This window comes from Neofelis nebulosa, chromosome 1 (assembly GCF_028018385.1).
Source record: "Neofelis nebulosa isolate mNeoNeb1 chromosome 1, mNeoNeb1.pri, whole genome shotgun sequence".
NCBI classification, from domain to species: Eukaryota; Metazoa; Chordata; class Mammalia; order Carnivora; family Felidae; genus Neofelis; species Neofelis nebulosa.
The window spans coordinates 46,355,383-46,369,893 of NC_080782.1; the positions used below are offsets into that span (position 1 = coordinate 46,355,383).

Sequence of the window (14,511 nt, forward strand, 5' to 3'; positions counted from 1 at the left end):
TGGATGATGGGCACCACCAGTCTCTATGGGAGGGAATGGTCCTATGGCCAAAGGCTTTGCCTTCTCCTTGGAACTTTCTACTTAAGCCATTAAAAAAAAGCTTCAAGTCCCTCCTGCTCAGGCCTGGCTCAAACCTCTTCATGAAGACTTAAGCCAGCCCCATATTCTTGGACGGGATGTTGGCTCAGAAACACAGAGGGAGTCTGGGACAGTCCCCCATTATGTGGGAAGAGCAAGAAAAAATGTGAAAATTAAAACCTCTCTTTTCCACATGAGGGAGGTGACAATTCAAGACAACAGGTTAAGGGGGATGGATGAAGGGTGGGGGTGCTCATCACCATGACAACAAGCCCAACAATTCTGAAAGATGGATTTTTTGGGGGTTTTCTTTTCACCTGTCATTCTTCTCAGTGCTGTCACTCTCTTCCCTCCCTCCTGGCAGAAGACAAGTTGTGACTTTTTCACTCCCACCAACAAGCTGCCTGGCTTTTGGGAGTACAGCTGCTATGGGATGGGAGGAGAATGGAGTCCCCCAGAAGGGTGCTCAAAAGACTTAGGTTCTAGCTTTTCTCTCTCCCTGGTCATATCTGGGAAGCTTGTAGCTTTCCCAGGAAACATGAACACAGCTGTTCGTACATAAGTCCATGAAGAAACACATCCTCTTGTATGGAGGAATCAGAGCTCTGGTCTGATTAAAAGTGGATTTTTAACCCTGCTCCTGGATACCCCATCATATTCCCAGAGTGAGTCAAAGAGAGTCATTAAAGGCAACTGAACAGAAGACTGCGGCCTCGGGCCTCCTTTGAAAGAACTAAAGTTGGTGTGATCAAAAAGAAAATGGTACACATAAGGGAGATCATAAAACCTTGCCTAAATGTAAACTCCCCAACTATGCGAGCTAAGAAAATAGCAACACCAGCCTTTCATTCCACACCCTATCAAATTATGCCAGATTAGACAGTCGTGCTACATCTAAGTTTGCTTCCTAATACAGGTAGGGAAAGGTCCCGGGTGCCCCCTTGATTCCAGAAGTCTTTCCCTCACCCCCTGTGTTGGCATAAGAAGGGGATGAGTGGCACTGTCTGTCCTGCAAGAGGTGGAACTCCCCATACCTTGTGGCTACCCTCTCTGTTTGTATGGGATGTGTCCTCCAACACACATTGCGGTCTCTGTAGGCCAGAGACCTCCTTCAGAAGTGAAAGATGCTCTCCACCTCCAGACATAGTCAAGTGCTCAGCCACTGGATGTTTCTTCTTCTGCAATTACATACAATATGCCCTTTATCCCTACTTTCATATGAAGATCTCATCCTGCTTCCTTCCCAGGTATACCAGAAATAGACACCCCACCCTCTATGGCCAAGGAGGTAGATGCCCTCTTAGGGTTTCTTGAAGAGAGTGACCAAAAAAAAAAAAAATGATGCCCACTACTCCCTTATCCTTGAAGACAATCATCAACCAAGGTGAACTTGAAAAGACCACGAGGAAGAAAACACAAAGTGTTGGTGACCAAGGAGGCAAGATGCACTTCAGATATTGAAAGGCTGATTAGCATGTGAAGCCAACAGGACTTCTTTCTTTCCTCCCAGCTTCCTGCGCACCACCTTCCCCCAGGCCTGTTCCTCATCCACTCCCTCTGAGCATCACTGTCAACCACTCTTTTTTAAGGTGTGAACTGATGACACATTAACATGCCTCCCCACCTTACCCCTAGCCCCGTCTATACAGAAAAGTTGGTTTGGTTTTTAAAAAAAAAATTTTCCCCCCACACAGACGAGTTTTATAGGAACTTCTACTGACCATAAATCCTGGTCTCAGAAACAGGATTACAGACCTCCTGAATGACAAACAGGGAGACATTTTGAGTGTTCTGAAAAACCACACCAAGTGGGGATTTACTTGTCTAGCCAACTCTTGAACCAAGCATTTTGGGCATATCCCTTATCAGGCCATTATACCAGAGCAGGAGAAATTCTACCCCTTGGAAGAATCATTTCCACTGCTTCCAAAGCCAGACTATGCCTTGCCAAGTGTAACCCATATTCAAGAGCCATCTGCTTTAGCAATACAGGAAGCCACCAAAGGGGTGTGCTTTAGATAATCCTACAGCTCTGCTAGCTAGTGCTGCTTCTGGGGAGGGAAGGCATGCTCCTATTTGCCAGCTGCAGTCCCCAAGCTCAGCCCTGCTGAATCCTGTACAATGCACCAAGTGGAACTAGGGCAGAGCCCACTGACTTAGTCCATAGCAAACTCCTTTCCACATGTCCAGATCTTAATAGGCAGATGTCCAAGGAGTCCCTAGGGCAAGACAGTTCACCTTTTGTTTGGCTTGCCTCCATCCCCACCTGAAAAAGAATACATACAGAGACATAAAAGCTATATCCTATCCATTGTTACCAACTAACCAACCATGGTGTGTACCTGTGCCAGCTGAAGTGTGCATTTCATTTTAATTCAATGAGAAACTTGTTGTACATGAGCAAACAATATAAACGAAGATGTTAGAGCCACCATGACATCTAAGAATGAGTATTCTTTGAAGATTTAAAGACGTTCACTTGCCTGTGTCAAAATTTTGACTGAGCACTTTCCGCCTCTCTCTGAGCTATAACTCTCACCCTGACCACCAGTTTCCTTTGGTCCCCAAAGGAAACTGGTCCCCAGTTTCCTCAGTCCGACAGTTTGAACCTGACTGGAGGTGACAGAATGCAGGGACAGTCTCACCAGACTGATGGCCTTTCTCAGGCCCCACAAAGTGAGCTCTGTCTACCCACTACTGGACATGGGTACTTATCCCCCAGCCCTGGGAATTAGTCTGTTCCATGACTTTGTTCATCCAGAACCAGTGTAAGATCTTTTACTGTAGGCACCAGAGATTTCTAAATTCAGCTACCTGAGTCTGCCTACAATGTCTTTTAGCAAGCACCTCCAACAGAAAAATGACACCAATTAAACATAATTACTAGGATTTAATAGAGCCATTTTTCTATCCAAGTGCCTTTTTACTATTCTAAGACTCCTCCCCCCCCCCGTTTTCTTTTTTCCCTAGATTGAGACTCAGATCAGTAAGTTAAAAGTACACATTGATTGGTCTTTATTATGTGTGCAATAACTCTCTTGTTAAATTGAAATTAAACGTACATCTAGGGAAAAGTTCACTTTAAGTGCCAACTCAGAAAAACACTCAGAGACATAAACAATAAGCAAGGCCGATGCTTTGCACAACAGAGAGGTGGGGGACAGGAACTGAACTAGAAAGGGAGGCACACATTCTCTGAAAGAATAGGGTAAGCTCAAGTATGCAGATTTTGGTAGAAGCTGCCTGAATTTCTTGTGGTGCCTCTTGCCCCAGAACAGGCATTGTGGAGGGAGGGAAACATAATTATAAATTAAATATAATCAGGGATGCTTTGGGATATTGTCACACACACACACACACACACACACACCTTTTTCCTAGGAATATTTAGCACTCTATCAATGAATAAAAAGCCTCTCCGACTATTTTGAATGTTAAAAAGGGTGATGGGGTTGAGTGTATGTGTGTAAAAATGCTGTTGCTTGGATGGTCTCTAGCCTTTTGGCTCACTTTACTCTTCCCCCTGCCCCCTTCCCTCCTCCCCTTCCTAGGACAAGACAAGTGCTCTGAGCCTCAGCAATGTGGCAGGCGTGTTCTACATCCTGATTGGAGGACTTGGACTAGCCATGCTGGTTGCCTTAATCGAGTTCTGCTACAAATCCCGTAGCGAATCCAAGCGGATGAAGGTGGCATCGTCTTCCCAGGCCTTTTTCCTACCCTGTTTTGTGATACAGCTGGGTTTCCTGGGAGTGTCTGTGCTAGAAAGGGTGGAGAGTGAAACAAGTTGAAGTTAGCTCTGGGCAGGGGCCCAGAAAGCTCCGATGGGAAAAGTGATGGGAAAGGAGACAGCTATGAGAAAGGAAGGGAGATGGGATGTGTCAGAGTCAACATAAGGCCTGGGAAACAACTGTACCAGCCAGAGATGGGGTGGTGAGATTAAAAGTTAGGAGTTTAAGTGGACAGTCAACACAATGTGAGGCAAGAGTGGTTGCTGCAAAAGTAGATTTTCTCTGAGTTTTCATTAACAGAAGTGTAGCTCTCAAAATACAGGAGAGGGGGTCTACCCTCTGTAAGATAGATAATCTTGCCATGCTTGGTGAGTTAGGTCTTTTCTTAGTTACTCTACTGTGAGATGGACTTTGGCAAAGAGAATCGTGCACAGAAGAGCAGCAGGTTAGCTAGATGACCCTATTTGCTGAAGGCAAATAGCCAGAAAAGAGAATTGCGGAGGATATGAGAGCTGTCTATAAAAACGTGAAGACTTTGCAGGTGGGAAAAAAAATAGACGAGTTCTGTGGGGTCCCAAAGTGTACAATACGAACTAATAACTAAAAGCTATGGAGAACAGAGGTTAACACAGTGAGATCTAATGTTCTTTCAGAGCTACTGGGAAAGGAAATGGACTATCCCAATAAGTAGCAAGCCTCCCATCACTGGAGGTATACAAGTAGAGGCCGAGTAACTCTGGGGGAGGATATAGGTTCAAATACTCAAAGGGAGTTTGGATTAAATAACCTTTAAGACCCCTCACATTTCATGATTTAGCTTCAATAAGAAAATATTTATGCAAGTGTTAATTATGTAGGCAACACCATGAGCAAGATATCATAATGAGACACAGAGGTTGGAGATACAATCTGTGACCTTCAACAACAAAAAATTGCACAGCAAAATTACTCAGTGAAGCAACTTATAGATAGGAAGGCCTATAGGAATACAGAGGAGGCATAAATTAGAGAAGGCTTCCAGGAAGAGGCAAAAATTAAGAGGAAGGACAAGTGGGATTCAGACCAACAAAAGTGGAGGGAAATGCAGTCACTGAGCAATGTACCCTAGGCTGTTACGTTGGTTTGACCAGACTAAGAAGATTCATTGGTAGGATTTGCTCTCCTGGAATGTGCCCTGAGAAGCCTATATAACCTCAGTATATACCCACTGTTGAATCACGACCATAGCCTCTTGCCTAGCCACTCCCAGCCTTGGGGCAACAGCCCTACACATATCTCCAGGGTCGTTCTTGGAGAAGACATTGCTGGACATTTGCTTCCCCTGTTTGGAAACTCTGTATTCAGTTCTGTACACAGAGAGTGGGAGTTGGAGGAGGAGGGCCTTCTGTCCTGGCATTCAGACCTTCTGTCCTGGCATTCAGCATTTCCACATCATGGTTCCAGCCTACTTTCCCCTCCCAAGCAATCTGCTCTTACATACTCCGTACTCTAGCCACCCACCTTGTGCTTCCCACCCATGTGCCTTAATGCAGGCTAATCTCTCTCCCCATCTTCTGCCCATAGGGCCCATTTAAAAGGCAATGTAACCAAGATACAATAACAAGGAACAATTAAGGGATGGTAGTATGATGGTATTTAGCCAGCGGACCTAGGAACACCTCATTCCTACCCTTAACCAGCTCACCCACACCAGGTCTTCTCAGAAAGGACAAAGCAGAGCAAAAGCATGGGCCTCAGACCTTAAACCCAGGGTAGACCTCCAAAGAGCTTGACAAGCACAATAAGGTCTCCTAGAACCTAAACAAAGATTTATTTGCCTATTCCACCTGAACATAAGCCCAAAAATTCTCCAAAGTGAGGAAAGCCCACTCTGGAGGCAGAGGAGAACAGAAAAAAAGCTAGGTGAACTACAACCTTTATAACACCCCAAAACCTTCCATGTGAGCTATGACCAAACCAAGGGTTCAAGATTGGCCTGCTACATATCGCAGGATCTCCTTCTCACTGGTCCCCGAGAGCATGGTGCAGTGTGGTGGCCTAAAGCACAGGCTCTAGAGACTGTCTGAGCATAAATTCTGCCTGCTCTATTTGCCAACTGTGTCATCTGGGACAAGCTCCAGTAGCTCTCTGATCCTCATTTTCTATAGAATGGGGCTAGTGGTAGGACATATCTCATAAAATTATTGTGAGCATTGTGTGATAAATGGACATAAAGGGATTGTCAAAATTCCTGGGTCATAATAAGCTCTCAATAAATAACAATACTCACACTGATAACTACTATTTATAATAATTATTTTTTCCATTAGTGATCAGCTACAGTCTTTTTAAGACTTTCCTTTTACTGCCCCTACTTACGTGTCCTAGGTTTTTTGAGCTATATAGATTGTGAGTTCTTTAAGTTAAGAAGTATGTCTAATTTCTCTTTGGACATTCCACACACATAGGATAATTATCAGTAAAATTACGTAGAATTGTCCCCAGAAGAGAAAAACTCTTGAAGGATGAAGTGATGCATGGGGGAGAGCTGCTATTTGGGTAAACAAATACGACCATCAAAACCACCCAGGCTGGAAGCACAAACATCATCGTCCAAAGTGGTTCTGGCCCCATCTGTTTGTGTTCATAAAATCACATGAGTGCAGGCATCCATCAAGCAGGAACTGCTTGGACCTCTGACCCTTCCCATGGGATTACCATGTCCCAATAATCATGGTCAGTGCCAGGTAACGGTACCAGGGTGGTTAAAGACTGGGATCCTCTTAAAACTAGACAGTTGGCTTTCACCACTGAAATCACAACATTCAGGTTAAGACAAGAATCCTTAGAAGAGGCCACTGAGTCATGCCATAACTTGTTGGGGGACATTCGCACCCTTTCCTTTACAAAGATGTCAAATTTCTCAGAAGCCAACATCAGGATCTCTTAGACTCATTCATCAGGATCTTTCACCACAATATTTTATAATTAATTCCATTGTTCAGCACAACTTCTGCCCAACTCATCAAGGTTCCTAATAGATGTTTTAATCTTCCAACTGCAGAGAAGATACTTTTACTGTCTTTCTTAATCAACCCAGCCCTTCAGTTCTGAAGCCCCACCAACTTCTCTCTTATCCAAAGGAGAAAAGTAGAACACTATCAACCTGCCTCTCAGATGAGTTCACAACTTGATAGTTTTCTTTATTATTCTGTAATTAGCCTTCCCCAGAGGCAGTTAGCTCTTTACAGACATGTTAACAGTGTCACAGGCCGTTGGTGAGAAACTTCCTTCCTGTTCCTTTCCTTGATCACTGTGTTTGGCCAACTTTTAAGATCTTGAGCCCCTAAACATAGTTGAGGGCCAACCCCCAATTTCTCAACCATGGTCAAAGAGCCTTTCCCCACTGTGCAAAGAAGAGATAAGAAGAAAAGGAAGGGGGTAGAAAAGGGAAGAACAAGAAAAGAAGGGAAGATGACATCTTTTTAGTAACTTCCATGTTCAAAGTACTTTATATACATTTCATTAACCCTGTAATGTGTTGTGCTTACAATTCTTCAGATGAAGAAATAGGGATTCAAAGAAGCTTAAGTAGTTTGTCCTAGTAAGGTCACACAAGCTAGGAGCTAGAAAAACAGGAATTAGACTTCCAATGGAGGAAAAGATCATTCTGAGTACCTACCATGTGTGTCCTCAAGTGGCAGCCACAGTACATAGACAAATAAGATGCAGCCCTATCCTTAGGTTTTCCTGAGGTAGTTGTTGAGGCCATCCATGATTAGTAATCTATTGCTTGTGTGTTGTCGAACCCCTTTCCTTTTTGATATGTCATAGGAACAAGACACACAATAGGTGTCACAGGACAGTGGGAAACCATCCTGGAGGCATTCCTTCCACAAAGACATACTGAGCACCACTGTATGAGGCATTGCTCGGCACTGGGGACATACTCAGGAACAAAATAGACATAGCTTCTGTTCTCAAGAAGCTACAAGTATGATGGGAAGACAGAAAGTAAATAGATACTTACATGTTCAGTGAGTGTTTGAAGAAAAATGTTGGACTGTCAAGTCCTGTTGAGGGAATGAGGGCTGGGACAGATCAGAGAGGTTCCCCTGAGAAACTGGTATCTAGCAGACTTGAAGTATGGAAGGAATTAACCAGGGGAAAGGCATTGCCTGCAAAGGATGTACATGTGTGAGACATCCAAAGATTAGAACTTATGCCCAGAAATAGGAAGAAGTCCACGCTCACCAGAGCATAAGAAGACTTCAGGAAAAAGAGAACACATGAGAGGTGGGGACTCAGAAAGGGACTTCTGACAACCACACCATTTGAGTAAGATTTAAGTGGTCATATAGTTGCAAAGATACATAACCTAAGACATGCTCCAGATTGAAGTCTCAGATTCCCTTTCCTCTGCCTGGAGAAACAGACCAAAACTGAGTCCTTCACTGACATTAAAGACAACCAGGGTCTGTATTATTGCCCATATTTCTCCCTGTGGAAAACAATTGTATGTGGCAATACTGACATGAACTGTATTTAAGCCACAGCAGCTGAAGCTTTACATGTTTGCCTAGAATTATCAAGCAGCTGAGAGACTTGGTAACACAGGGGTGTGTCCTCCACAGCAGGCAGTCACTCTGGCTCTTAGCACACATGCAAGTAGGAGGTCATCACTGAGGTTTGAGCTTTTATTAGGATGTTCTAGGATGTGCAGAGTCTGGGAAGACTTTTCTTAGAAAAGCAAGTGGCTGGGGGTTTGGATGTAAACACTGTTAGAGAAGTGAGTCTCTCAAGAGTTAACCTGGGGGTGCTGGAGGTTGGACTTTTAACTCACACTTTTCTCCCTGGGTATCAGCTTCAAAAACAACTGTACGGATGAACTTTAAGAATGGCTGGTATGTCAAGGATGGATGAGGAAGAACTTCATTTCCTAGAGGCAAGGGGAAGAAGGACATCAGCTTATGATAGCCTAGCTAAAGAGGGTACAATTAGAAGGTCATCCACTTTGACACTAGGTGACAGATAACTACAACCTTAAGTCAGTTGGTCCGAAGTCCTCACTTTCTCTATAAAGTGAAGGATATAAACTAGATGTGTGTATTTCAACCTTGCTTGCATAGTAGAATCACCTGAGGAGTTTTTAAAAGCCCAAATGTCCAGGCCATGCATCACACCTAGTAAGTCAACATCTTTGAGGGTATATCTGAGGCATCAGTGCTTTTCCCCCGAAAACTCCCCAGATAACTCCATTGTGCAGTCAAATTTGAGAACTAATGATCTAGTCATTTGTAGTATTGCTTTCCACTCCAAAGTTTTGACTCCATTCATCTGTTCTCCTGAGATCCCATAAGTGTCTTAGAAAAGAAGCCGGTAAGCAGGTAGCACTCACTGTCAATAGGATTATGGAGTTATTGACCTTGGAGAAGCCCTTAACTTCCAAGAAAACCATTTCTGAATGGTGTGAACATGGAGGGTTTTAGCTACATGCCTAGCTAAGTTATCTCAGACTTTGGTAGGCACCAATATTTACTATGCCACCAATCTTCTCCTTTAAGATAAATTCATCAACTATCACCAACTTCAATAGAATATTATGGGAATATGTGAGACTTTTTTAGAAACAAAGCCCAGGATTATCTGTGTGAACTTTAAACTTTATTTTTTAATTAAAGGGATGTGGTAGAGAAAAATCATAAAAGATAAACATCCCAAGTTAATCCATAGAATGTTTCCTCATTCCCATACACACAAATAAGCATAAGTGAGAATAAGTAACCATTAATTCCTTGGGTTTTCTTTTCACCTTTCCCCCATAGAGCATCACAGTAATTTTTATTTGGCCTTCACTTAGAAGAATGCAATCCAGGGCACATTTCCTCTTGAGTGGAGGACAATCAAGGCAGAATATAAATAAATCAAGTCCGGAGGCTTGAGGAGGAGGCAGAACCAGTGTGGGTAGAGCATCCTTTGGGGCAAATCTGTCTGAATCAGGGATTTTAAAAAGAAAGAACTCTTAAAAAAAACACTGTCAGAATTGCTAGTAATAATACTTCCAGCATAGTATAATACAAAGAATAAAAATTAGGTCAAACTGCTGTTTATGTCTATCTGGCCACCAGAGAGTGACTGACTTCTCTGATCACTAGGATCATGGAAATATGCAGAGAAGAAAATTCATAAACTTGTTGAGAAGGGTTCTAGGTGGTTGGATTTTGTTTTTGTTTTTTTTAGACAAATTTAAGGATATCTATTCAGCATCTAACTACATGCTGGGCACTATGGGAGACAGCTATAGACTGGGGGAAAAATGAACCCTGCCCTCCTCCAGACAGCTCTCTTAAAGAAGAGAAAACCCACATACCTGAAACAGAACCATTACAAAAGCAGGTGTAATGTAGGAGTACTAGGCTGAAGGGGGCAAACACTTGATGGTACAGTCTAGGATGGCTTCAAGAAGGAGGTGAGAACAGAATTGAAGGATTGGTACAATTGGTCTCAGACACCTCTCAACTCATAGACAATTCTCCTATATATGATTCCCAAGAAATCAACCCCCACCTCAAAAATTCTATGAGTATCTCTTAATAGGAAATTAAAAGTGACAAGAAGAGAGACAGGTTTGGATTTCATGTCATGAAGCTTCTTTCTCCAAAGGAACTCAGAACAGAACCCTTCTTCTTATCTAATAAGATATGGTTCTAATTCCAGGTTGTGGTCTTGAACATTCTACCTCACTCATCTGACCCTTAAGGGATCACTGGAGTCCTTTTCATATCTAGAAGTCTAATATTTTGGAAATCACAAGCTTAATAGCAATGAACTGATGTGTCAGTCTAGAAGTCAGGTTATATGTGCTGTTGGGAAGCAGCTGACCTTCAGATAATGATCTTTGGAATGCATTCTCATTTTCTTTAGCACATGCTTCTTTCCAATTACATTTTTACTATTATTCAAACAAGTCCTATATTCCCATAACACATATTACTAGAGGCAGGAAAGAATTTTTCCTAAATCAAATCAGAGGTGGTTTTAAATTTTAACTCAGCAGTAACATACTTCTTTTTTTTTTTAACATTTCAAATCATTTTTCACGCAGTAGCACCATTCTTGCTAACAAAAGTCTGCAGGTGCATAGATCATCACATTTTACAAACATGGAGATTTTAAAGTTCTAGAGAGGTAAGGAGATATGCACAAGGTCATACAAATAGTTGATGTCAGAACCAGAACTAAAATCCCAAGTTTTCCAAACTCCTTTCTAGAGCTTTTCCACTTGATCATGTTGCTACATTTATTATCATTAATACTACCATGGAATACTTCCATCTTTAGAAATCACAGAATATAAGAACTTTTAGAAAGGATCTTAGTGACCACCCAGTCTAACACACCTCATTACACAGAGAGAACAGGAGGTCCAGAGATGAGATCAGACTTGTCCAGAGCCACACAGCTGTTTTGTGAGTTCATGGGAAGCCAAGGTTAGCATTCCAGATAAGGAAAGGGGTTGGGTGGGGAGGAAAAGTGGAGTGAGATTTTAAGTCCAGCTTTGACTCATTCTCCTTACCAGTCACTGCCAAGGGCCTGGGGAAGAACCCCCGGTCCTCCTGAAAAGGGTTTCTGTTTGATCCCACAGCAATCCATCAATGAAGCCATACGGACATCGACACTCCCGCGAAACAGTGGGGCAGGAACCAGCGGTGGCGGCAGTGGAGAAAACGGCCGGGTGGTCAGCCATGACTTCCCCAAGTCCATGCAGTCGATTCCCTGCATGAGCCACAGTTCAGGGATGCCCTTGGGAGCCACAGGATTGTAACTGGAGCAGATGGAGACCCCTTGGGGAGCAAGCTCAAGCTCCCCCAATTCCATACCAAGCCCTTCAGTGCCAAAAACAGTAAAATTGAAACGCAACCGCCACCAACCACCATGACCACAAGGATCAGATGATTCACCAGATTTTCCTGAAGAATTGAAAAATCATTTTGCCGTCCCTTTTCCTTTTTTGATGTTCTTTCACCCTTTTCCGTTTGCTAAGTGAGGATGATAAATAACACTGCACCGCAATAAGGGGAGAATAACCCTGTTGAACAGAGCCTGTGTCTCTGAAAATGGAGTCATAGGAACATTAATGAGGAAACTGTACTGTTTTCTTTTAATTCATTTGTTAATGTGTCTTAGTGTGTGCAAGATTTTCTTTCTTACTAATATCCATGGTTTGAAGGTTCTGTTAGGCCCCTTCCTCCTCCTGGCTTCTTATTCCCAACTCCCTACCCATGTCTCTTCAGTTTTCAGATTGGAGATTAAAGATTCGCTCCACTTTACAAGCAAGCAAAAGGAAAGAGGCAACCTTCAAACTAATTCGCTATGGGAGCTCTCTAAGTTACCCTCCATTTCTCGACCCCAAGACATGGATGAGGATGGATGTTGTTGGAGAAGTGGACTGCCTTCCCCAGGAAGGGCACCTCCTAGACACTGATGTAGCTGAGAACATGTGCAAAAAGCAATTCAGACCAAGGGTGGTGGAGAGGACAAAGGCAGGTGTGCAGTCAGAGGAGGACTCACAAAGTTATTGCTGGAGTCTCAGAGAGAGCTTCCTTTAATGCGTAACAGCCATCCCATAGACCTTAGGTGGTTTCTTCACAGATTCAACCTCAGCACTGAGCAGTATGTCTTTCTGCTATGCTCAAGCCCAAAGGCACTCTGGTGGCTGAATTGGCCTCCTGAACCAAGTACAGCCTTGGGAATAACGGACAGCCCGGGAGATATTGCCCATGATTGTCACTTTTCATTTGCTTGACATCTGAGCAGGAACCCCACTGTGGAGTAGACTCTCTTTGGAGCCTCTGATATGGGGGAAAATGCTATGCAAACTGAATGCAAAAAAAAAAAAAAAAAAAGGATGGAAGAATTTTGGAAGAGGAAGCATCATTGAAGCCCACAAGCAACAGAACCTTCCATGGTGTGCGCTGTCCTAGGATTAAGAGACCAAGTCAGCTTAGAGTTTTGCTGACCTGGAGAACTTGGATTTTTATGTCCATATAAAAATGTTGTTTTAGCATGTGGCCACTTTAGAAAGTAAAATACCCAAGGCTGAATTACTTTAAGGAAAACAAGGAGATGAATTAAGTTGATAATGACATTGGGGACCTTAAGATCACTGACCCCAACTTCTAACCCAAGAAGGCTGACCTTCCCCCTGGCTGAGACAGAATGAGGATGTATTATTCCAATGACCAGACTCAATATGCCCATGATTGTGACTATAAAGCTGAACTAAAGCAAGTTTAGAGAAGTGACAGGGTACATAGAGAGAGGCTCAGGCTGACTGCAACTTTAGTTGGAAAGGGGGTTCCTGGTACATAGCTTTCTTGGAGATCCCGACTCTCATTCTTGGTGCAATTGGCTTCCAGCTGTCCAGCAGCCACTCTCCTAGGTGCATGATTCAGTGCGTGCCATGTGTCTTTAGCTTTTATTGATAACCATGTTCTGGCTTGTTTCCTTACCCCCTACTTCTCTCCAGTCTTCTCTGCTAGGGGTTATCACTAGCAACTGACAGACTAAAGGTTTGGGAGCCTACCAACAAGTAGGTGCAGCATGATTGGCTTCATCTGTGGATTCTCTCAGTGGACACCCACCATCTCTATGTCTCCCCCATTCTCCTAGTATCAGCCGTAGCAAAGAACCATCCCCAAATCAAACTCTATGCCCTTTCAACTCAAGTGTTGTTCAGTCTTTTCACGTGTCAGTGTGGGCATGGTACGTGAAGCAGGACCCTCAAGATGGATTTTTTTACTTCTCACTACTGCCAGCTGATGTTCTCCCCATCCCCTGTCCTCCCACCAGATTTTTGTCAGCCCTTAGCCTACCACTGCAGAATATGATATGACCTGTCATTAGGGAGTGCATTTCAGAGGAGTTAGAAATATCTCTCTATCAACATGCTTCAAAGACCTTTTCCTTTGGTAAGATGCCTCTCCAGCCACTGAGCTCACCACTAACATGATCTGATAGGGAGAGACCATCTAAGCTTACAATGAGAGTATATGCTGTGTGGGGGTCCAAGACTCCACAGAAGATGCTTTTTATCAATAGAGGGGTGACGGGGGAAAACAAAAGCAAGAAAAAAGTTAACTTGTATTATGTATTTTTACTACACTTTTCTTAAAAATAGAGTACTGGGAAAACTCTGAAAGAGATTGACATTTTTCTCAACAGGAATCCATACTTAACAGTTCTGGCTTTCATTAAATTTTGCTCTTTGGTACCTGGGCCTTTTATTTAACATCTATATTTGTTTTAATTCTCTTGACAGATGTGTGAAAGGATTTTTGCTTGATCAAACACTAAATATTTTTTTGGTTCCTGTTTTTCTTTCAAGTAGCCAGGGTTTGTTTTTTTCTTTTCTTTTGGTATTTGCATAAAATGAAAGTATCACCAAGAATTAAATCACTGTGGATCCATTATCTACTTTTCATATTTGTCCATTCCATTTTTGTGCCATTTCTGAAGCCAAAGCTCTAAAGGTTATGTTGTTTCCTTATTGCTGAACATTTTTAATGGTAACCACCATTCCTGATTCACAAACAGCTCTCAAATGAGTCATTTCAGCTAAGCTAGTTCACCGTGAGTTATTCATTCAAACAGGATAACCAAAACAAAAAACAAAAACAAAACAAAACAAAGCAAAAAACCCGAGTAATATTGGTTTTCAAGGGCC

The 14,511-nt window shown here is 42.9% G+C and overlaps 1 protein-coding gene across 3 annotated transcripts in view; it reads left to right on the forward strand.

Annotated features, from left to right (window-relative positions):
* The window catches only part of GRIA1 (glutamate ionotropic receptor AMPA type subunit 1), a 306,881-nt gene extending 292,823 nt beyond the window's left edge, over nucleotides 1-14,058 (forward strand). For all 3 annotated transcript variants that reach the window (XM_058720887.1, XM_058720886.1, XM_058720895.1), the window contains 2 exons: nucleotides 3,630-3,764; nucleotides 11,410-14,058. In XM_058720887.1, the coding sequence (XP_058576870.1) occupies nucleotides 3,630-3,764; nucleotides 11,410-11,610 (336 nt within the window). In that variant the 3' untranslated portion in view covers nucleotides 11,611-14,058. The remainder of the gene's footprint in view (nucleotides 1-3,629; nucleotides 3,765-11,409) is intronic.
* Nucleotides 14,059-14,511: the final 453 nt, after the last annotated feature.